General features: G+C 54.1%; 2 protein-coding genes across 3 annotated transcripts in view; one reads left to right on the forward strand and one right to left on the reverse strand.

Annotated features, from left to right (window-relative positions):
• Positions 1-7,264: 7,264 nt before the first annotated feature.
• Positions 7,265-21,973, forward strand: GPRIN1 (G protein regulated inducer of neurite outgrowth 1). Its single transcript, XM_033180094.1, has 2 exons — positions 7,265-7,414; positions 17,924-21,973. The coding sequence occupies exon 2, from the start codon at positions 17,967-17,969 to the stop codon at positions 20,958-20,960; it is 2,994 nt and encodes a 997-aa protein (XP_033035985.1). The 5' UTR covers positions 7,265-7,414; positions 17,924-17,966; the 3' UTR covers positions 20,961-21,973.
• Positions 21,809-23,975, reverse strand: part of CDHR2 (cadherin related family member 2) — a 50,120-nt gene continuing 47,953 nt past the window's right edge. For both annotated transcript variants that reach the window (XM_033180093.1, XM_033180092.1), the window contains one exon: positions 21,809-22,244. In XM_033180093.1, the coding sequence (XP_033035984.1) occupies positions 22,196-22,244 (49 nt within the window). In that variant the 3' untranslated portion in view covers positions 21,809-22,195. The remainder of the gene's footprint in view (positions 22,245-23,975) is intronic.

A 23,975-nucleotide genomic window follows, 5' to 3' on the forward strand; every position in this document is an offset into this window, starting at 1 on the left:
AGATGAAGGAGGGGCTGCAGGGAACAGCCCTCAGGTCACTGCTCCAACTAGAGCTCACCTAGTGATCACAAAATGGTCAAGAAATACATAGAACAAGGTAATCTTGAGTTTTACAAAGAACAAAGGAGAGCAGTGTGAGAGAATGTGATGAAGAGGAGGTAGTGAGCAACCTTAAAATAAGGCGACCAGGTCAGTTGTCTGAGGAGGGGAGGTTGGAGCTGAAACCTAGTGGAGAAGAGGGTGGTATGGGAAGACCTGGGGGGTGGCAAGTGTCACGGGTGGAGGAAAAGCCCACCTCGCTGTGTGTCTGTGTGTCCCCAGCAGTGTGGTCATGAGGCTGAGCCCAGCCAGGCCTCCTGAGATCTGTGGATCCAACCCCACCTCACCTTGCCCATGATTTCCCTTTGTCTGCCGGCCTCCTCCTCCATCCAGACAGCAGCCATCACCTCTGCCTGCTGCAACTCTCCCTCTTCTGAGCTTTCCTTAGTCCTCTGACTGGAAGTGATTTCTCCTCCTCACCCCCATCCTGCTTTGCTGTGCACATAGAGACTGCCTTCCCACCCATGTCAGCACCCTGAGGACCCTTGCTGGGTGGCTAACCTGAAAACTGCCCTCTCCCACTGATGGAGGGCTGGGGAGTATCCCCCGTCCCCACTGTTCATCGGTCTCCCTACCCCCACCCCCAGTAATGCAGCTCCACAGCTTTCTCTGGAACTTTATTTTTGTTTTCTCCCTTCCCTATTTATAGCTCTCTCCCCTTCAAACCATCCCTGCATCCATCCTGTTGCCTAGAAACGGGCTCTGGGCTGAGGGTGGGGGAAGGCCAGGCCGAGCCCAGGCAGGGAAAGGAAGAGCTGTCACCCACTCCCCTGTTAGCACCATCCCCAGCCTCCCAGAAGCCCACCCCTCCCTCTGCCCAGCACCCATGGTGTTTTTTAAAAAGAGAAAACAAAATGTGACAAGCAGCAGCCTTTGGGAAGTCCTTCCTGGCTCCTCAAGGGCACCATGATCATGATTTCACTCGCACCTCTCAATAGCCTATCCTGCCTGAAGCCTGGACCCATTTTTTCAGATGAAGAAATGGAGGTTTAAAGAAGCAAAAGTCTTGCAGCCCAGCTACCCTCTCAGTGGAAGCTCCATGCTGTGGGGTTGAGAGCCTTGGGATATCGGCCTGACACACTGAAAAGAAAGCTTGAAAGCATAAATCATTCTGTAATTATTTACTTACAGAAGGATGGAGGGAAAAAGTTTACAACAAACCTACCACACACAGCAAGCCACTGGCCGTGCATCCACCATGCCCTCTACCATGCGCCCTATCATGCCCCTGCAGTCCCCCCACCTACCTCCTACTGTGTGCCCACCACACCCAACTGCAGCTTAACTTCTGGCCCTAGTGCTTACTCCTACAGATCGGACCAGGCCTGCTTCCTGACTCTGTCACGCCACCAGCTGCGGCAGTGGACGTTCACATAACCTCTCTGAGCCTTGGTTTCCTGAGTCCCAAAATGAGGACTCCCCATAGGACTGGTAGGAGAATTACATGCAATACTGATGAGAAAGTGCTTTGTAAATTATAGAGTGCTGTAAATTGGGAGTGATCAGTTAGAATAGTTAATATTGTTTATTGTTGTTGTCGTCGTTAGGGCCAAGAGGTAGGGCAGGGGAGCCAAAATCAGCCCTGAGATTAGAGAGGGAGCCCCTGGTCAGTGTCCAGGAAGAAGGACTCATTTCCCTGGCAGAATGAGGGACACGGGTGGGGGCTGCCTGGGCACACCTGCAGGATATCAGAGAGTGGAGGAGGGCACAGAGGTCCTCTTGTGCCCAATTTCTCCCTCTCAAGTGCTCCATCCCTTATTGTCCACCCCCAACTCATTGTCCCCTGCCCTAAGGTTCAACTTTGCTTTCCAAATAAGCTCTCTGGGATAACTTGAGCCCAGGAGTTCGAAATCAGCCTGGGCAACATAACAAGACCCTATCTACAAAAAATACTAAAAATCAGCTGGGTGCAATTGCTCACACCTTTTGTCCCAGCTACTTGGGAAACTGAGGTGGGAGGATTGCTTGGGCTCAGGTATTGGAGGCTGCAGTGAGCTGTGATCATGACACTGCACTCCATCGTAGGCAAAGCAAGACCCTGTCTCAAAAAAGAAAAAGAGAAAGAAAGGCTCTTGGGCAGTATGGGAGAGAGGGCTGCCAAGGAGCAGCTGGGCCATGATTCAGCCTGAGTCACCATCCGAATCCTGGAGCCTCCCTCATCCAGGTCGGGCCGCAGCTGCTGGGGGTGAGGGGTGCAGCGAGTGGGGAGGGGGCCTGTGTGAGCAGCAGGCTGTGTGCATATGTGCCCAGGCCAGGGCTCTCGTGACCACCAGTGCAGCACTGTGAGGGCCTGGGGGCAGTGCCTATGAGGAGATCAGGGTGGGGAAGGTGACCCAATGTGCATCAGTTATCTGGGCTGACTGAGAAGGTCGGCTTTCCTCGTGTGTGTGTGTGTGTGTGTGTAGTATGTGCACATGTATGAGGTTGTATGTATGTCTGAGCGGGGCTAGAGTTTGACTCCCAACTTTGTTACTTTCTAGTTGTGCAACCCTGGCAAGTTGCTTAACGTCTCTGAACTTTTTAGTTTCCTCACCTATGAAATGGGAATAATTGTATTGTCTCACATGGTTTTCTTTAGGATTAAATAGAATGAGGTGAAGACTGTAAAACACGTATGTACAGTAAGTGGTATACTACCATCGTTGTCATCATCTGGGGAGTCCTGGGTTATACATGGCACGTGGGAGAATGGGTGTGGATCCGAGTGTCTGTATTTGTTATTTTTATTTTTAAATAAATTTTTTAAAAAATGTTGTTCAATTTTCATAGCCAGCTATGGGTAAGTATTTCTTGAAGGAGCGTGTGCGTGTATGTGGTGTGTGCATCCCTGAAGCAAACACAAGAGCTTTACAGAAAGTTGGGTTTTTATGGCACTGCCTGCCCTCCACCACCTACACACACACACACACACACACACTCACACACAGCACACACCTTCTCTAGTGGCTTCAATTTGCTGAAATATGGCCTAGACCAGGGCTAGTATCCAGGCAAAGAATTCAGGAACTATGGATGCTGCTGTGTTGGGAATCTCAGACCTTCTCAAAAGTTTTAGCCTCAAACAAAGCTAGAGTGGGAGTAGCTGCCTGGGTGTGGGAAGGGGATTGTGTTTTATGGAGGAGATATGAACGTGAAAGAGAGGGGGAAAGAGGGCAAGATACATATTGTGTGTGTGTGTGTGTGTGTGTGTGTGTGTGTGTGTGTGTGCAGGGGTGGCTTTGGGGGGTGGCTGCTGTCTCTGCTCTGGTACAGTCTGCTTGTCTCCATGGTGCCTGTTGCCACACACGCTTGCTTTTCAGAAAGTCACTGGGATTGTTTATTCCACCCCCGGCCTGGGCGCCAGCCAAGAAGCTGCAGGCACTTGTTTATCTTGTGGTGCGTACGAGTGTGTATGGCTCCCCAGCGGCAGAGCAACCCGAGATACATACACACACTCACATGGGTGTGGGTGACCATGTCCATTGTCACAGGGTGAGCCTGAACCCTAGGATGAGTCACAACCTGGGACCAGATGGATTTTCTCCACACAGGGACAAAGATGACCCCCAGCAATTCCAGGTGTATGCAGCACCGATTCAGCAAGGCCCAAAATTCCAGGAGAGTGGGAGAGGCAGGTGGCTTTGGTTCTGTGCTCCATCCCTGACTCCCCCTCCACCCAGAACAAATCAGTGACCTGGGTCACTGCCCACCCTAGAGCTGGCACTGGGATCCATCCCACCCCACCACATGGGCTGGGGTGGGGAGGTGGTCTCCCAAGGAAAATGGAGGTGCCGTAGTCAGAAAAGGGTGCGCAGTGCTGGGCTTGCCATAACACTGCTGTCCACAGCAAGGACATTTGGTGTATTTTTCATCCCTACATCTTCCTTACAGCTCTGAGAGCTAAGCATTGTATATGATGATATCGAGGCTAAGAGAGACCTCATCCAAGGCCATACATCTAGTAACTGGCAAAGCCAGGACTGAACCCACATCAGCTGCCTCCATACCTGTTTTGAGCTCCTCCTCTGCATTAGCAAGTGCTTTGTTTTGTTGTCTGGAAATTTTCATTTTAAAAATGTTTTTATCAACAAGTCCCTATGGAACAAGAGTGGTTTCAGAGCATGGCAGAGGACCTAGATTGTAAAGAGCCTGCAATATCCACATAGCAGGCACTGCCAGAACTCCGACCACATCCCCTTGGGTGCTCTTATCATTTTTGTGCCCACCAGCAGGACTCCCAGCAGCAGTACCTGCATCTTTGTCAGAGAGATGCTCTCAGGCTGCTGGGACCCACTTTGCCCACATTCATTGTGGGCCAGGAGTGCCTGGGATTTAACACACAGCCCATGCAACACATTCCAGGGATGGCCCTTAACCAACATCTGCTGGTGTTGGGATATAAATACCCCACCTCCCTTGCCCTCAGCCAGGAGAATTCCAAAATGTGTATTTACCCCATTTTCCAAGAGTTCCCTGCAGGACTAGGCTTCACTCACTCACTGTGGTAGCCGACTTAATAATAACCTCATACTGGCTGCCTTCCCTTCCTGGGTCACCTTCCCACTCCCCTGCTGGTGTCCTTGCACCTCACAAATAAACCACATGCCTTTGATCTTTATCTCCAGGTCTGGGAGCTGCCCTGGGGTTCTGGAGCCCATCCCCGCCTTCCACCTGAGCATCCAGGCCCAACCCTGGTCCTCTCTTTTGCTGACACCTTGCCCTTTCCCTCTGTACTGGGCACCTTCCATCAGAATTTAAATGCCTTCAAATCTCCTTCATCTCAAACTCCCATCCCTCTGGAGACACTGTCATTCCTCTTTTCTCTCTCAAAGCCCAGACTTTCTGAGGAAGTTGTCTACTTGCCCACCCCATTTCCTTACTCCCATTTCCTCATCAGCCTACCCCCGACCATGGCTGCCTTCCATCCCTCTACTCCACTGACTGCATATCATCAACTTTCAAAGTCCAGAGGACACCTTTCAGGCCATATCTTGTCTTCTTGATGTGGTTGACCCTGCCTGCTTTCTGGAACACTCTCTCCCTTGGCTTCTGAGACATAACACTCTCCTGGGCTACTTCTGGCTTCTCAGATCACTGCTTCTCATTCTTTGCTGCAGCCTCCTTTTCCCAGCCAGTCTCTTCATGTTGGTGTGCCTCAGAGTTGGCCTAGGGCCCTTGTGTCTCCCTGCCTGGTGTGTACTATCCTCCCACGTGCCGACACCCCTCCCATGACCTCCAGCACCAGCTGGAGGTGGATGGGCTCCCTTGTCTGCCTTCAGCTTTGGCCACTACAGAACTCAGTTCTGGACTCAAATATATCAGCACAGCCATCCTATAAGCCCCTCTTTCTCCCCAGAACTCGTAAGTTATCTGTCCTTCATCCACCTGGCTCCCCAAGGCAGAATCTCAGAGAGACAGCAGAGATCTCTCTCCCCTCTCACCCACATCCACCTCATGGGCAAGGCCTATTGATTTTACCCCTAGACAGTTATCCAATCTGACCCCTCCTCTCCATCCCCTACAAATGTGGTTCAGGCATTGTCATCGCTCACCTGAACACCTGCCACAGCCTCCTCACTCCTACCTAGTCCCTGCTCCTGTCCACCCTCATCCTGTCCCAGGGGGACCTTTTTCGATCACAGGTTGGTTCTTGCCACTTTTCACATCTGTGAACTTCTCCAAGTCTTAATTTCATTTGTGTCATGGAGCCAGTAATGTTTACTTTGAAGGGCTGTAGGGAGAAAAAAATGAAATGATGAATGTGGAATAAGGGTTTGTAAGCTCTGAAGCGAAATGGCCTTGTGGGCAGTGAATGAGCAATTTTCAGGACCGGAAATGTGAGGAAGCAGCCCTGGTGTGGTGCTGTCCGTGGTGCTGAAACCGGTCCGACACGCTGAGGTTTTCTCCTTCCCTGGCGTGCTGCCTGGAGACGCCAGTCCCACGGATTTTCTTCATTTACCACTTAGAATTTTATATATATATATTAAGGATCACGGTGACTTACGGTTCACTAAGTAAGAGAGGGGAGTAAAACATAAGAATAAGACGTGAGGTTTCAGGAGTTAGACTGCATGGGTTTGTAATCCTAGCTCCACTACTAACTAGATGTGTGGCTGCAAACAAGTTACTTATCTGCTTCTGTTCTCTTACCTGAAAAATGGAGATATAATACATTAATATTAACTTGCTCCTAAACGATTGGAAATTGAAATTAGATAAAACCTGTAAACAGAATCTTAGCGCTGTGTCTGGCCCTACATAAGCATCATTGCCAATAGTTGTTACCATTAATTAATAGATGGTGGTGGCTTCATAGTACCGGTGAGAGAGGGTTTTGTCACATCTAGAGCAATTACGGAATTATTTTTTCTCCTCTGGGAAGTCAAGGGGAAGGGAACTCCTTCTCTGCAGGAAAATGTGGAGGGAGTGGGCAGCGAGTCTCCGTGTCCTTGGTGATTCAGATACCACTGGAAGTCCCTGAACACCTACTTTGCCCTTCCAAGACCACCACGAGGTGCTTAATGTTAATCCTGTTTTACAGATCGGGAAACTGAGGTGCAGAAAGGTGAAATAATTTGCTCGAGGGTACCCAGGGGGAGGGGGCGGGCCCCCCGACTGGGGAGGCCGCAGCCAGGGACTGGAAGACGCCTCTCCCGCACCACTACCTCCAGGCGTCCCCGCCATTCGCTGGAGCGTGGGCAGCGGCGAGACAAAGGGCCGGGGGCGGGGAAGAGGAGGCCGGAAGTGCGACCAGGGGTGTGGGGGGCGGAGGCGGGAAATTTCCTCGCTGGCGGAGCCGGGAGATCGCGCCGACCTGGGTCCCCATCCAGGCGACGCGAGTCCTCGGCAGGCGACTGCCCCTCTCTGAGCCCCAGTTCCCTCCTTGGTCAAGCCAGGCGAGGGCATTCGAGGGGCTGGACTGAGATCTGCGAGACGGCGCGCCCCGCCCTCAGCAAGCGCGCAGCAAAGGGGCAGCCTCTCCGGCCCTCAGTCTCCCTGTCTGTGAAGTGGGAACCCGCCCGAGGACGCGCGGAACCCAGGAGCCCAGGGTCCGCAGTTACGGTTGGCCAGCGAGGGGCGCCCCTCCCTCGCTCCCTCGGGCCGCGGTTTCCCCGCGATCACCGCCCCCTCCCGGTTCCGAGGCTGCCGGGCAGCCAGTGCGCATGCCCGGGGCGGGGCGCGGGGCGGGAGCGCAGAGCCGGCGCGGGGGACGGCGGCGCGGAGTCTGCGGGTCCTCCCGCCAGCCCGGCCGGAGGCAGCCGAGGCCGCTCGGGCGGCGGCGGCGGCGGGAGCCGGGGCGCAGCGCGCCCAGGAGCCGGAGCAGCGGCACTGCCTGGTAAGCGCCGCGCCCACACCGGCTGTCTTTCTGGGCGGGCGGCGGCAGCCCCTTCATCCGCTGGCTGCCGCCCCAGAGCCGCTGTCCAGGGTCCTCGAAGCCCCGCGGCGGCGGGGCTCAGACACCGCGCGCGGCCTGAACCCGGGTGTGTGCGCGCGGCAGGGGGCGGTGGGTGTCTTGTTTCCAGGCTCCTTGCCGGGGCGGGTGGGGCGGGGCGGGGGCGGGTCCCGCAGCCCCGGGCCGAACATCCGAGGGGCCCGGCGGGCCAGGCTGCCCTGGCTGCGGGGTCGGCCCCGCGCCCGGCCTCGCCGCCACCCGCTGGCTTTGTTCCGCACGGCCGCGCGGGAGGGGGGCGCTTCCCGCCACTGGGGGGAGGGCGTCCTCCCGCGTTGATTCATCTTCCCCGGAGCGAGCTCAACGCTCCACTGGCTCCACTCGCACTACTGAGCACACTTGCCGTCACACCCATTGTGGTACACACTCCGGGGCGCGATCACACACTCACCACCGCGTTCACGCACGGGCACCTCATTTCCTCCAGTGAGGCCACAGGTCTACACGCACACACACAATGGCTGTTGGTCATTCCATTGGACTCATACACACAGCCACCTGTCACCCAGGGTACTGGGTGGGAGCCTTGCGTACACACCCAGGCACAGCTACGCACTCAAACCAGCTATCGCGGATCACAGCATGGTCCACTCAACAATACTCCCCGACCACAACACACTCGGGGCCACCCTGCCCTGGCCTGCTCACCCCTGCTCATGGTGTCCCTTGCGTACCCGGAGACCCTGGAGTAGACTGCCACCCTTGTGCACACACTCCTTGTTACACACACACTCCTTAGCGTGCTGCCCACTCCCACCCACACTGTCCCACGTTTGCATGTCCGTGAACGTCCTTTCTTGCCCTCCTATGTATGTATGTATGTATGTATGATCTGAGGACCATTTCTGGAAGAAGGTCTGGCGAACACCTTTAGATTCCTTCTCCCCCCACATCCCAGAGCAGGAGACTTTGCGGCTCTGAGGGCACTAGGAGAGAAGGGGACAAGAGGCAGCAGACTGAGATTCTTAGACATACACGACTACTGAAGCCCCTCAAGCCTTTGTTGGTCTTGTCAGCATAGGAAGAGGTATTTGCAGGTGCTTGGCAGCTCTGGCCCTGTTTATGGGTGTAAGGATGGCTCCATGCTGGAAAGAAATCCTAGAGGGAAAGGAATGGCTGGCCAGGTCTCTGTGGCCTGAATGGGCAGTCATAGGGGCTGCTGCTTTCCCTGGGAGCAGGACACAGGCGCCTGTGCAACACCCAGATAAGCTCTCCCAAGAGTGAGATACCCACAGGGTCCAAGTAGCCCCCATGAGGCACAAACACACAGGCCATTCTGCACATGCAGGTGGACATACGCAAAACAAGCTCTTCTTGAGCAGAACACAGGAGCCAGGTCCTGGCCCCAGAGTGGCCCAAGCTGGTACATATATCCACAAGCAGTCTGCTCACTCCTTTGCACAGCAGGTGAGCCCGCCCACATACCTAGCAGTCATTCCTACCTTCTGCCTCAGTCGGGCCACACTCAGCCTGTTTGTGCCCAAGTGTGCAGGCTCATCTGCTCATAGGGTGTGCACATTCCCACAGGTGGGGGAATGTATGCAGGGGCATGGGGAGCTCCTGCTTCTTCTACTGCGTGCTTCTTGGCACTGTTACTTAGGAGGAACCTTGGCCTGACCTCAAAAACCAGAAAGGGGGTTTTAAGAACCAAGTGTCAGGCCAGGTGCAGTGGCTCATACCTGTAATCCCAATACTTTGAGAAGCCCAGGCAGGAGGATTGCTTGAGGCCAGGAATTTGAGACAAGCTTGGGCAACATACCAAGACCCCCATCTCTACAAAAACATAAACATTAGCTGGGTGTGATAGCGCATGCCTGTAGCTACTTAGGAGGCTGATGAGGGAAGATTGCTTGAGCTGAGGAGTTGGAGGCTACAGTGAGGTATGATTGTGTCACTACACTCCAGCCTGGGCAACAGAGTGAGACCCTGTCTAAAAAAAAAAAAAAAAAAAAAAGAGCCAAGTGTCAGTGTCCACAACCTTAGAAAGAACCCAGGCTTTGTGCTTGGGCACAATTGCCTTTGAACCACAGCCTTCCTCCCTCCCACCACAGCTGTGTGCCCTTGGTCAAGTCTTCTCCCTCTGACTTCAGTGGCCTCATCTGTGAAATGGGATGATAATGCCACCCTCATGAGATTGTTGTGGGATCCAGATGATAAAAAGAGACTGAGACTGGGTGCAGTGGCTCACGCCTGTAATCCCAACACTTTAAGAGGAAGGTGGGTCACTTGAGGCCAGGAGTTCAAGACGAGCCTGGCCAACATGGTGAAACCCTGTCTCTACAAAAAATACAAAAATAAGCCAGGTATGGTGGCACATGCCTATAATCCCAGCTACTCGGGAGGCTGAGGCAGGAACCTGGGAAGGTGGAGATTGCAGTGAGCTGAGATCATGCCACTGCACTCCAGCCTAGGCAACAAAGCAAGACTCGGTCTAAAAAAAAGAAAGTCAGTGAGCATGCTGGGCCCAGGTAATGGAGCTGGGTTCTAATGGGATAGTTGCAGGGAGAGAATGTGGGGCCCCAGGCCTGGGCTGCCTCTCGGAGAAGCAGCTCGAGGATCCTCAGGCCTCCCTAAGATCCGGGAAGGGCCCAGCAGAACTGTGAGCAGTAAAGCCTCTGGGAATGGTCTTGGGGCATTTCTTTTTTTTTTTTTTTTTTTGAGACGGAGTCTCGCTCTGTCACCCAGGCTGGAGTGCAGTGGCTGGATCTCGGCTCACTGCAAGCTCCGCCTCCCGGGTTCCCGCCATTCTCCTGCCTCAGCCTCCCGAGTAGCTGGGACTACAGGCGCCCACCACCTCGCCCGGCTAGTTTTTTGTATTGTTAGTAGAGACAGGGTTTCACCGTGTTAGCCAGGATGGTCTCGATCTCCTGACCTCGTGATCCGCCCCTCTCGGCCTCCCAAAGTGCTGGGATTACAGGCTTGAGCCACCGCGCCCGGCCTGGGGCATTTCTTAAACCCAGGGCTGGCCTATAGCTCTTCCAGATATAACTACCTCCCTTCCCCCATTTCACAGATTGGAAAACTGAGACCCACTGAGTAGAAAAACTCACTCAGAGTCATAGAGGATGTCAGTGACTAAGCTGGGGCTTGACCCTACATCTTTCTACCTCCCTGACCAGGCTCTCTGTCCCTACCCTGGACTTTATCCCATCTCAGAGGCTGGAAAATACAAGTTGGAGATGGGGAAGCCTGGGGACTTTCAAAAGGGGCATGTTATCAGCTGAGCCAAGCTTGCCTCTCAGAACCTGTTTCTTCCTGTGGAAAACAGGACTATAACACCTGCCTGGCAGGTGGGTGGGATTTTCACATAGTAAGGGCTTGATTTGTACAAGGTCACCTCCTGCCTTTCTTGGCATTGAGGTCCAGGGTCCAAACTCAAGTGGGTGAGATACATGAAGGGCCGGCTGTGAGAAAAACGACAGTGCAAATTCCATGATTGATGGCAGCAGTCAGCCTCAGTGTCTAGGACACCATGGGGAAGGGGGGCGGATTGTGGCTGATTGGGGAGTACACCCCCATCTAAGGAGGCTGTCCCTTCGGGGCTCCAGCTGAATGCTGCCAGGCAGGAAGCATGCTCAGATTGCCAAATTTTAGTTTTCCAAGAGAAGCTGGAAATCTTACTGTCAAATGAAATCTTCTAATGTTTAGAAGTTAATCAGTTAATTCCTTTTTAAAACTGATTTTAAAATGTGTTTAGCGCTGTGGGTCAAACAAGCATGTCTGAGGGTCAGTTTTTGCCGGTTTGTGTCTGCTGCAGGCCCTTTCCTCCCCTGTCCCCTCCTGGGAGCACAGCTGGGCTCTGACAGGCCGAGTAGATAAAAACAGGCCTTCCACAGACACAGACCAGCCCTAAAGTGAGCAGAGTCAGGCACACCCCTCATTTTCTTTAATTCTCATTATAGCCCTGGGGGAGCAGGAGGTGGGTTCTTCAGGGTCCCCAAGGAGGAGAAGGGTGTTGCTTGAAGTCACAGAGCTGATAAGCGGTGGGCTGGCCTGACTTGCTGCCCAGGCTTCACCCAGGAAGAGGAGCTTGTTGGCTGGGCTGGTGTGTGAGGACCCCAGGGTTGGGCTTCCAGGGCTGAAATGAAGGGTACTGAGGGCCCAGAGCACCCTTCCTATATCCTTTGCTGACTTCTTCCAGCTCCAGCTAAGCTTCCTGTACACCAGCCATGTAGCTGTTGAATTCCTATTTTCCAGAGAAGGAAACAGGCAGGCATGGGAGGCAGATCCTGGCCCTCACTGGAACCTGGGCCCTTTCTCTCTCTCCCTGTCTCTCTTTGTTTTAAAGACAGTTTCTTGTTCTGTTACCCAGGCTGATCATAGCTCACTGCAGCCTCAAACTCCTGCGCTCAAGAGATCCTCCTGCCTCAGCCTCCGGCAGGACTATAAGTACATGCCACCACACCTGGCTAATTTCTTTTTTTTTTTTAATTTAAATTTTTTGTAGAGATGGGATCTTGCTATGTTGCCCATGCAGGTCTGGAACTCCTGGCCTCAAGCAATCATCCCACCTTGGCTTCCCAAAGCACTGGGATTACAGCCGTGGTACTCAGCCCCAGGGCCCTTTCCCTTGACCATCTTCCCAGTCACCCTGGCTTATAACATCCTTTTCCATAGCCCAAGGGCCAGATGGATCAGAGGTTGCAAGCTGGTGACCTAGGGGTCAAAGTTGGCTCATGAAGGTGTTTTGTCTGGGCGTGGTGGCCCATGCCTGTAATCGCAGCACTTTGGGAGGCCAAGGCAGCCAGGTCACCTGAGGCCAGAAGTTCAAGACCACCCTGGCCAACATGGGGAAACTCCGTCTCTAATAAAAATTTTAAAAATTAGCTGGGTATGGTGGTGTGTGCCTGTAGCCCCAGCTACTCGGGAGGCTGAGGCATGAGAATTGCTTGAACCTGGGAGGCAGAGGTTGCAGTGAACTGAGATTGTACCAGCCTGGGCGACAGAGTGAGACTTGGTCTCAAAAAAAAAAAAAAAAAAAAGTGTTTTGTTTAGCCTGTATGATATTTTTTAAATGAGCCAATATTTAAAATACAGATATCCAGGCCGGGATTACAGGCTTATGCCTATAATCCCAGCACTTTGGGAGGCCAAGGCAGGCAAATCACCTGAGGTTGGGAGTTTGAGACCAGCCTGACCAACATAAAGAAACCCCGTCTCTACTAAAAATACAAAATTAGCTGGACATGGTAGTGCATGCCTGTAATCCCAGCTACTCAGGAGGCGAAGGCAGGAGAATCACTTGAACCTGGGAGGCGGAGGTTGCATTGAGCCAAGATAGCACCATTGCACTCCAGCCCTCCAGCCTGGACAACAAGAGCAAAACTCTGTCTCAATAAATAAATAAATAATAAATTAATAAATAAATAAAAATACAGATATCCAGATACATGACTTAGCTAAAAAAAAAATTTAGGAAACCTGGAGGCACAGAGGCCACATTCACTTCCCTGCTTAAATACTTCCAAGGGGCAGGACACACTGGCTCACTAGGTGCTAGGCATAATCCTATTCTAGAGATGGGATCTTGCTATGTTGCCCATGCTTGTCTGGAACTCCTGGCCTCAAGCGGTCAAGGTATAATCCTATTACTTTGGGAGGCTGAGGTGGGAGGATCACTTGAGCCTAGGAGTTTGGCTCTTAGACCAGGCTGGGCAACATGGAAAAACCTCATCTCTACAAAAAATACAAAAATTAACCTGGCATGGTGGCGCACACCTGTAGTCCCAGCTACTTGGGAGGCTGAGGTGGAAGGATCATTTGAGCCAGTAGGTCAAGGCTGCAGTGAGCCGAGATGGAGCCACTGCACTCCAGCCTAGGCAACAGAGTGAGACATTGTCTCAAAGAAAAAGAAAATACTTCTGGGGTTTCCGGTTCCCTTAGGCTAACCCTCCTCCTCCACCACGCCTCCTGATCAACTGCCTCCTCTTCCACTGCCCTTTCCAACTCCACTCCAGCTCTTCATGGCTGGCTCAGATGGTAACCGCCTCAGACGGGCTTTTCTTGACCACATGTCTAAACCAGCTGCCCACTCCTTTGTCTTCACAGCATCCATTATTTGAAATAATATGATTTATTTGCTACTTGTTTATTACCTTCCTCCCAATCTTTCTGCATCTATAAGGCAGGGACCCCACATTTCTTATTCACTGCTGTATCCCCAGTCCCAAGAGTAATGCCTAGAACATTGCCTGTGTGTTCAGTAAATGCTGAGTTAATGGAATAATTCCTAATTGGCCACAATTGGCAGGAATTGAGTGCAGTTGCCCCTTTAGAAGGGGCCAGTGCCCTCTAGTTTGCCACAGTCCCCACCACTCCCTCTTGTCTCCCTCAGTCTGAGGATATCAGGAGTCTTTCATTATTTCCCTTGCTCAATTGTTTTCCTTACAGGAGAAAACAAATATTTATCTGTGCCCATATCACTATCAAAAGGCCAAAGATGAAGATGGACTCAATTCATGCCACTCAAATCTGATGCCTGCCTCACCCCTGCAGGCTGGTGACCATCCAGTGATCCCAAGAATTCCACCAGACCTCGCCCGTGCTTCTGGCCTGCTTCCTACTGCCTCCTGGATGTCACCCTCCATAAGCCCATGGGAACTCCAGTTCCACTTCCGAAACCCAGTGCCCCATCGTCCTCTGCAAAACTGTTCCTCTTCCTGTGTCCTCCTCTTAGTGATGGTCCCCCTCCCCCACCTAAGCCAGAGCCTGGGGGACCCAGTAGTGCACAGCATCGACTGCGTCCCCATCCAGAGACCTGAGGTCTGGCTAGGGACCCAGAGGTGTAAATGGTAGATGCAGAGTGACGTGAGCCTGTTACAGGAGGAGCAAGAGGCTGCAGGAATCCCCAGGAAGCTGGTAGCGAAACAAGACCCACTAGAGGAGGAGGCGTTTTAACGGAGACCTGAAGGTGTAATAAGAGACAGCCAGGCCAGAAGGGAGGGGGAGATTCCTCCAGAAGAGGGTGTGTAGAAGCTGAGATCGTGGGGGAGAGAGACAGCGTGTGTGTGTGTGTGTGTGTGTGTGTGTGTGTGTGTGTACATGTTTTGGGGGTGGGAGTGGGTAATGAAAGATAAATCCCAGCACTTGAGTAGAAACATAGGGGCTTAGGAGCATATTAAAGAGTTGGACTTTACCCCAAATGTAAGAAGGAGTCATTAAAGATTTCTCTATTGTCCGTTAGAAAAAAAAAAAAGGACTAGGCACACACATAACTACAATTTAAACATCACAAAGGAGCACACAAAGAAAAGTTTCTCGCACCCTCAGATCCCTGCTCTTCCTTCTGGGAGACAGTCACTGTAAAAGTTTTATAGGATTCCATCCAGAAATTCTCTCTTTATAAATAAACCCATCCATGTGGGTCCTTTTCCTTGGCTACATGCGTGGGATCCTAGTAGCCATGCTGTCCCCTGCTTTTTTCAATTAATTTATCTTGGGTGCTTTCCCTCATTACCCCACACCTTCTAGTAGCTGCCCGGTGCCCCGTGTGGTTGTCCCACAGTTCACAGAACCTGCTTCCCAGTATTGTTCTTATCACTAGCCATGCCCTTGGGTACCCCAGGACCATCTTCAGGACCCCAGGTCTATCTTTAGGACCATGCCTAGAGGTGGGCTGGGTGGCTCCAATGCTATGTGTGTTGTAAACTTTGATAGAAATTGATAAATGTCCTTCCAAAAAGATTACAACCAATTTACATTTCCGGCAAGAATGAGGAGGGTTTTGAGCCAAGGAGGGCATGGTTGGCTCTGCATCTTAGGTCATTCAGTCATTCATGGAACAAATCTGTATGGGGATCTTCCTTGCTTACTGCACGTGTGCGAGGTCTCAACTCTGGGATATATCAGGTAGCACAGCGAAGTCCCCACCTCCTGGAGCTGGCATTTTAATGAGAGCAACACACCACAAGCAATAAACGAATATATGTGATATGTTAGATGGTGACAGGTACTATGGAGGAAAACTGAGCAGAATAAGAGGGTGGAGAATGCCAGCCAGAGCTGGGGAGGAGGCGGTTTTACATTGCATGGGTCAGGGAAAACCTTGGGGAGCCGACCATGCAGATATTTGGAGAGAAATCTCTCCATGCAGAAGAAGCAGGCAGCGCCAAGGCATGGAGGCAGGTGTGTTCAAGGCTCAGCGAAGCACCCAGCATGGCTGAAGCAGTGTGAGGGAGAGGGAGAGCAGCAGCAGAAAGGGCAGAGGAGGTGATGGGTCCTGAAGGTGCAGGGACTTCTGAGCCATTCTAAGGAGTTTACTTTTAACTTTGCGTGCCATGGGGAGACACTGCCTGGTTCCAAGCAGAGGGGGGACATGATTTGCCTCGGGTTTTACTAAGATCCCTCTGGCTGCTGTGTTGAGAATAAGCTATGGGGCAAAGGAAAACGTAGGGATAATCCAGGTGAGAGATGGTGGGGGGTTCACCGAGGGCAGTGGCCAGGTGCTGGATATATTCTGAAGTTAACTCCATTATATTTTGTTGATAGACGTGGGGTGTGAAAGTCAAGGGTGATTTGGGATTTGGGCCTGAACATTAAAGCGATGGTTTTGGAGCAGGTTTGGAGGGATCAGGAGCTCTACTCCCTTTGGCTACTGAATGTGTAATGGAACGGGGTTGCTTGTAGGTCCAGCTGCCTGCTGGACCCTCTTCTTTGATATCCTCCAGGCACCACAAACTCAGCTTGTCCAAAAACAGATCTCCCCCTTTCCTACATCTCCTGCCCAGCACCATCACCCACCAGCCCTCACCCTAGCCAGCACCCTGCAGACCACGCCTGCTGTTACCAATACAGCCTATTGGTACCTGTCAGTTTTCCTTTGGATTTCTCAATTCTGCCTTTAACTACCATCTCCAGGACCTCTGCTGTGCTGTCTCTCATCGAGATTCTTGCAACTGCTCAGGGCCTGTTGCAGGGAAAGGGCTAGGTGAATGAATGAAGGATTAAATGGATGAAAGATTAAATGAATGATTTACCAGCTTCCTAATAGGTCTTGGCCAACCCCTGTCCTCCTTCAGCCCAGCCTCCATACCATCCCAGGGGAACCTTTGAAAACACGCATATCTGACTATGTCCCTTCCTTGACTATAAACCATTCACAGCTCTCCAGGGCCTACATAGACATAAACTGGTAGCCTACAGGCAAGTCATGTTTGGCCCACCTAGTGTTTGGGTTTTTTTTTTTTTAAAAACTTGAATTAATTAGCATATTTTACATTAAAGTCTGGATTTCCCACTTAAGCAACTGGAAGAATTGGTATTACCAGGTTGCCTTTTTCCAGGATAGCACTTGGCTGATGGAGTAGTGGTTCTCCCTTTATTATTTTTGTTTATTTTTGTTTTTATTTGTTTCTTTTTGAGATGGAGTTTTGCTCTTGCCCACTCTGGAGTGCAGTGGCACGATCTTGGCTCACAGCAACCTCTGCCTCTTGGGTTCAAGCAATTCTCCTGCCTCGGCCTCCTGAGTAGCTGGGATTACAGGCATTCACCACCACACATGGCTAAGTTTTTTGTATTTTTAGTAGAGACGGGGTTACACTACATTGGCCAGGCGGGTCTTGAGCTCCTGACCTCTAGTTGTCCATCAGCCTCGGCCTCCCACAGTGCTGGGATTAACAGGCGTGAGCCACCGCACCCGGCCATTGCTTTAGACAGAGCATGTGCTCTCTAATTTGCCATAGTCCCTACCACTCCCTTTTGTCTTATACCTAACCCACTTCCCTCACTTAAATTACCTCTCTGACCCCTGGACATCAGAGTTTGCAGCCCCTGGCCTAGAGGACAAAAGCATAACTTCTGGATAGTGTGTTGCATGGGGTGGGGTTGAACAGGGAGGGGCGATGGTAAGCAAAGTTGAAAAGTTAGGCTGTGGGTGGGGTGCAGTGGCTCACGCCTGCAATCCCAGCCTGTGGGAGGCTGAGGTGGGTGGATCACCTGAGGTTGGGAGTTCGAGATCAGCCTGACCAACAAAATACAAAATTAGCTGGGCGTGGTGGCACATGCCTGTAGTCCCAGCTACTTGGGATGCTGAGGCAGGAGAATCGCTTGAACCCAGGAGGCGGAGGTTGCAGTGAGCTGAGATGGCACCATTGCACTCCAGCTTGGGCAACAAGAGCGAAACTCTGTTTTTAAAAAAAGAAAGAAAGAAAGAAAAAGAAAGTTAGGCTGTGACCAAATTGTGAAGGGCCTTGAATGTCATTTTAAGATGTCTTTATACAGAGGGCCACTGGGAGAGTGAAGCAGGGGAGTGACATGCTTGGGTTTGTGTTTTTAATCCAGGTCCTCTGACAGGTGGGGACCCGACAGGACACAGCACTCAGTGAGGAAGGGGAAAAGGAAGAGGCTCCTCCCCCACTGAGCTTTGGGAAGTCTGAGTCAGCTCTCTCTCTGTTTCAGAACCAGACAGCAGCCTTGGGTGCAGGCGTGGTCCTGAGGGCAGATGGGCACTGCTGAAGACCCGGCCTGGCTCCAGCTGCTTCAAAAGGACTCCAGCCCCCCAGGACCCCGACCCACAGCCTTCTTCTGCCCACAGGATGGGAGCCTGGGGGCTGGCAGCCCGGCCATGAGGGATTACTGCCCCTCCCAGCAAAAGGCAAGCCCTGCACCCCCCAGGTACACCCCTAACCAAAGTCCAGGCATGGAGTCTAGACACAGAAGCCCCAGTGGGGCTGGGGAAGGGGCCTCCTGCTCTGATGGCCCCAGAGGGAGCCTAGCCTGCCCCTCCCCAACATGCTTCGCTCCCCAGGAGGCACCCTCCAAGGAGACACTGGAGGCACATGGAGCCTCCATCTCAGGGACACCAGAAACCACCATGTCTGGGAAGCCAGAGCCTGTGTCCTCTGTGAAAACTGAGCCCAAATCCTCAGATGACAGAATTCCTATGTTCTTGGAGAAGATGGATTCCAAGTCCTCAAAGCAGGCCGATTCCACTGCCATAGGAAAGGAGGATCCTGGGTCCTCGCAGAAGGCAGATCCCATGTTTACAGGAAAAGCAGAGCCTGAAATCTTAGGAAAGGGGGATCCTGTAGCTCCTGGAAGGATGGATCCCATGACTCTAAGAAAGGAAGATCTTGGATCCCTGGGAAAAGTAGATTCTTTGTGCTTCAGCAAGATGGATACAGTGTCACCGAGAAAGGAGGATCCTGTGTCCTCAGACAAAGTGGACCCTGTATTCCCAAGAAAGGAGGAGCCCAGGTATTCAGGAAAAGAGCATCCCATGTCCTCAGAAAAGGTGGCTCCTACATCTGCAGAAAAGGTAGATCTTGTGTTGTCAGGAAAGAGAGATCCTGGGCCCTTGGGAAAGGCAGATCCTGTGTGCTTGGAAAGCATGGATTCTGTGTCCACAGGAAAGACAGAGCCTGGGCTCCTGGGCAAGCTGACTCCAGGCTCATCAGGCAAAAATGGGCCTGTATCCTCTGGGACAGGGGCTCCTAGGTCCTCGGGAAGGCTGGATCCCACATGCTTGGGGATGGCAGATCCCGCATCTGTGGGAAATGTAGAAACTGTGCCCACCACAAAAGAGGACTCCGGGTTCCTGGGAAAGATGGATGCTGCCTCCTCAGGAGAGGGGCGTCCTGTGTCTGGCCACACGGATACCACGGCTTCAGCAAAGACAGATCTCACGTCTTTGAAAAATGTGGATCCCATGTCTTCAGGCAAGGTGGATCCAGTTTCTCTGGGAAAGATGGACCCCATGTGCTCAGGAAAGCCAGAGCTCTTGTCCCCTGGACAGGCAGAGCATGTGTCTGTGGGAAAGGCAGGAACTGTATCCTCAGGAAAAGAGGACCCCGTATCTGTGGAAAGTAGAAAGACATCATCTGAGAAAGTCAATCCTGAGTCTTTGGGAAAGACAAACCCTGTGTCTTCAGGTCCAGGCGATACTAGGTCCTTGGGGACAGCAGGTCCCCCATCTGCAGTAAAGGCTGAGCCAGCAATTGGGGGAAAAGGAGATCCCCTGTCTTTGGAGAAGGCAGGTCTGGCGGCCTCTGGAAAGGCGGCTCCCACAGCCTCAGGGAAGGCCAAGCCCCTGGAGGCAGGCAAGGAGGACCCTGTGAGCAGGGGAAAGGCAGACGCTGCCCCCTCTGAACAAGGGGACTCTGTGTCTATAGGTAAAGTGGTCTCAACTCCAGGAAAAGCAGTCCCGGTGCCCTCGGGGAAGGTGGATCCCGTGTCCCTGGGAAAAGCAGAAGCTATCCCAGAGGGAAAGGTGGGTTCTCTGCCTCTAGAGAAGGGGAATCCTGTTAACACCACAAAGGCGGATCCCAAGGCCTCCGGGAAAGCAGAGGCGCAGTCTGGCGGCAAAGCAGAAACGAAGCTCCCTGGGCAAGAGGGCGCCACAGCACCAGGAGAAGCAGGGGCTGTGTCTTTGAAAAAGGAGACACCGCAGGCCTCAGAGAAGGTGGATCCTGGATCCTGCAGAAAAGCAGAGCCCCTTGCTTCAGGAAAGGGAGAGCCTGTGTCCCTGGGGAAGGCCGACTCTGCACCTTCCAGAAAAATGGAGTCTCCATCCTTGGGGAAGGTGGCCTCCCTGACTCTGGAGAAGACCAAGCCGTCCTCCTCCTCCTCCAGGCAGTTAGACGGCAAAGGCCTCGGCTCAGCCCGGTCTCCCGAGGGTGCCAGGGGCAGTGAAGGCCGCGTGGAGCCGAAACCCGAGCCTGTGTCCAGCACTGAGGCCGCCAGCCTCGGCCAGAAAGACCTGGAAGCAGCTGGGGCCGAGAGAAGCCCCCGCCCAGAGGCCGCAGCGACCCCACCGGGACCGCGGACTCGCGACAACTTTACCAAGGCGCCATCGTGGGAGGCGAGCGCCCTGCCGCCGCCGCGCGAGGACGCAGGCACTCAGGCGGGCGCGCAGGCCTGCGTCTCAGTGGCCGTGAGCCCCATGTCTCCGCAGGACGGCGCTGGGGGCCCGGCCTTCAGCTTCCAGGCGGCGCCTCCCGCGCCCAGCCCCGCACCCAGACCGCCCTCGCGCCGGGATGCGGGCCTACAGGTATCGCTGGGCGCCGCCGAGACGCGCTCCGTGGCCACTGGGCCCATGACACCGCAAGCTGCCGCGCCGCCCGCCTTCCCCGAAGTGCGAGTGCGGCCGGGCTCAGCTCTGGCGGCCGCCGTGGCGCCCCCGGAGCCGGCTGAGCCCGTGCGAGACGTGAGCTGGGACGAGAAGGGCATGACGTGGGAGGTATACGGCGCCGCTATGGAGGTGGAGGTGCTGGGCATGGCCATCCAGAAGCATCTGGAGCGACAGATCGAGGAGCACGGCCGCCAAGGGGCGCCCGCGCCGCCGCCCGCTGCCCATGCGGGCCCCGGCCGTTCGGGCTCGGTGCGCGCGGCGCCGCCCGATGGAGCCGCCAAGCGTCCGCCCGGCCTTTTCCGCGCGCTGCTGCAGAGTGTGCGCCGGCCGCGGTGCTGCTCGCGAGCGGGACCCACGGCCGAGTGATCTGTCCCCATTTTGTACGCCCGAGTTTCCGACCTTCTCAGGCTCCCTTCTTGATCACAGGCCCCTAGAAGGGGTCCCCTCTGCGTGCCACAGGCCTCCGAGGGGATGTGCAGCCTCTAGGGCTGTTACGTCCCCGTCTTTATAGCCCCTCCCATCACAAACACAGAAGAACCCCTTCTACCAAGTTCCCTTATGGCCACGAGCCCACGAACCCGGCCAGCCCTGACGCCCCACTGTTCCCTCACAGCCCTCAGCTCTACTCCCGGTCACACTGGGCGACCACGGGGACCTGCTCAGCACCCCCACCTCCCACCCCCTGAGAGCTGGGGCAGGCTCCTGGGATGTCCAGACTGGTGCGTTGTGGTCTCCAGTGGGGCCGGATCACCAGAACAGGGAGAGACTGCATGCAAGTCTGAGTGGCAGAAGCTTCAAGTGGGTGAGGATCGGTGTGTGAGACCCCCGAGTGGGCACGGCTCTGAATGTGAGGCCCCGGGCGACACGTTAGGTAGAACAAGTGTGAGCATCTCCACTCAGTGGCTGACCCCGTGGCCGGGGCGTCTCTTGCATGCTGTTGGTGGTCCTTCCCCAGTTCCTATCTCCCACCCGCCTGGTTCCAGCCCCATGCCCTCTCCCACTGAGTCACAGGTTTGAGATTCCCAGAGAGGCCAAAGACAGCTGCAGGAAGTACCCTGGGGGCTCAGCTGAGAGAGAGCGAGAGTCACAGAAAGGCCAGAGGGTCTCAGGAAGGTCTGGAGGTCACAGCTGGGCTCACAGAAGCTCTTGGGCCCTGGCATCCTGGGTGACAGCTGTTCTTAGGTATTGGGGACAGGACAGAGAGCTCATTCTATAACCACGGTTGTCTTTTAAAGGTCACCCTCTCCAGCCCCTTGTCACCCCGTGCTGTGAGCCCCACAAGTCCCCTGTGACCACTCAGTGCCCCATCCCCACCCCTCCAGCCACAGTTTTTGGCTACAAACTGTCACAGCATACATTGGTAATAAAATGTTTCCCCATCCCCTGTCTGCCATGATTGGCCAAAAGCCGGAGGCAGGGCAGTGTCATATATTTTCATCTCCAGTGAGACAGGTGCCGTTAGGGTGTAGTGGGGCCTCTTCGAGGGGGGCCAGAAGAGAGGGGCCTCTGTCACAGGTCCGTGGTGTCCAGGCCAGCGTTGGTGTAGGACGGCCCCTCCGGCTGTCCACTTGCACCTGCCTGCCGTCTTGACAGGACCATGCTCAGGGGCTCTGGATCTGGCTCTGGTGGTGTGTGCGGTGGCCTGTACTCCTGCAGGGAGAGGGAGAGGAGGAGTGAAGGGCAAGGTAAGGTGGGGCAAGCGCCCCAGGCCCTAAGGGAGTGCATGGACTTCAAGCTCAGGACCAATGGTTCCTTGGCAGGGGTCCCACCCTGCCCCTCCTGGGGCCTCTGGTCCAGGCTGTGTCCCAGAGGTGGCCCTTGCTAATGGTGATGCAGATCAGGTGAGGGGGAGGGTGTGGCCTGGGGGGTCCACTCTGGCCTTTGCCCTGCCCACCAACACTGCGGCACTCTGCTATTCAGCCCAGTTCTGGATAATGCTAGGCCCTGTGTCCTGTGCCGAGGAGCTGGCCCAGCGCAGTTCCTGCCGCCTGCACCCCACGGCAGGCACCGTGTGGGTCAAGGTCCATCCATTACCTCAACCACCCACTGAAAACCTCTGAGGGAGGGAACATGTCCTCTCTTCACAGATGTGGAAACTGAGGCTTAGAGAGCTCTACTGGTGAAGAGGGGGCAGACCACTGGTCTTGCTGGTTCAAAAGTGTGTCCATGGTGTGACACTGCCCTGGTTGAATTTGACGTCTCTTTTTGCTGCCCTCAGAGGGCAGCCCACAGGCTGGTCCCACCTGTAGTTCATCATGGCACACACTCATCTCCCCTGGCCTTCCTCTTCCACCTTCCCATGCAACATGCTGTGTGCGTGCACACACACACACCCTCCTGTGGAACAGCCAGGTCCCCAAGCTCAGCTGCTCTGCTACAGAGACACCCACAGGGCCAGAGCCCCAGCCACCACTGCCCTCCCCAGGGCACTCCAAGGACTTTTTCCAGACTGGGGCTCTTCAGGTCGCTAGTAAACAGTGGAACATCTGAGGGGCCCAGAGGGCTAAGCATTCTGCCTGTGTTCCTCAGAGCCCTCAAGACAGACCCTGAGTGGAGAGCTGCAGGCTCAGTGCCACCCACGATAACATGACCTGGTGCCAGAGACCAAAGACCCGGGTTCTGGTCTGCTCCTGCCCTGCATGCTGTCCCACTTTGAGCAAGTCAGCACCCCTCTCTGGATGTCAATTTCCTTGCTGGTTATTTGGGGAGGTTAGAGTGATAATCTCTGCAGCCACTCACACCTGCCACACAGACATGTGTGGAGCTTAGACAAGTCAGGGGACCAAGAGATTCCTGGGAAAAGGATCCACCTGCGCCACCCCAGCCATGGGAGATCAGGGGGCAGACAGCTCCCAAGAAGGCCCCATGCCTCATGGGCCTGCCCAGAGACCCACAAGACTCACTCACTCACTGCTGCAGGAGAGAGGGCGGAGCCTTCGGCAGCTTCTCAGAAATATAGCAACCCCCTGCCCTCCTAGGACAAAATCTGAGCAGTCTTCTGGCTTTGAAGACTTTCAGTGACTTGTCCCCCTCCCTCTCCAGACCCTTCTCCTAGTTCCCTGCCCCTCCCCAGTCCACAGATCCAGCCGCACCTCAGGGGGTCCTTAACTCCACTCCCTCGGGCTTGGAGCAGCATCAGCCTCTGCCACAGGCCATGAACTCCAGCAGACAAGACTGTTCCTTTGTCTCAGTTCCCCAGACATGTTCATTGGAGTTTTGGCCACTAACCATCTCCTAGCATCTACCCAGAGGCCTCCAGCGCTGCCTGGCTGCCTGCGTTACCACCCACACAACCATACCTGGGGCCTCTCAGGAGGCTTCTGTGCCAGATTCCCTGCACCGTGTTATACCTGGGCCCCTGTGCAACGTTCTACCATTTTA

The sequence above is a fragment of the Trachypithecus francoisi genome, unplaced genomic scaffold (assembly GCF_009764315.1).
Source record: "Trachypithecus francoisi isolate TF-2019V2 unplaced genomic scaffold, Tfra_2.0 Lachesis_group2, whole genome shotgun sequence".
Taxonomy (NCBI): domain Eukaryota; kingdom Metazoa; phylum Chordata; class Mammalia; order Primates; family Cercopithecidae; genus Trachypithecus; species Trachypithecus francoisi.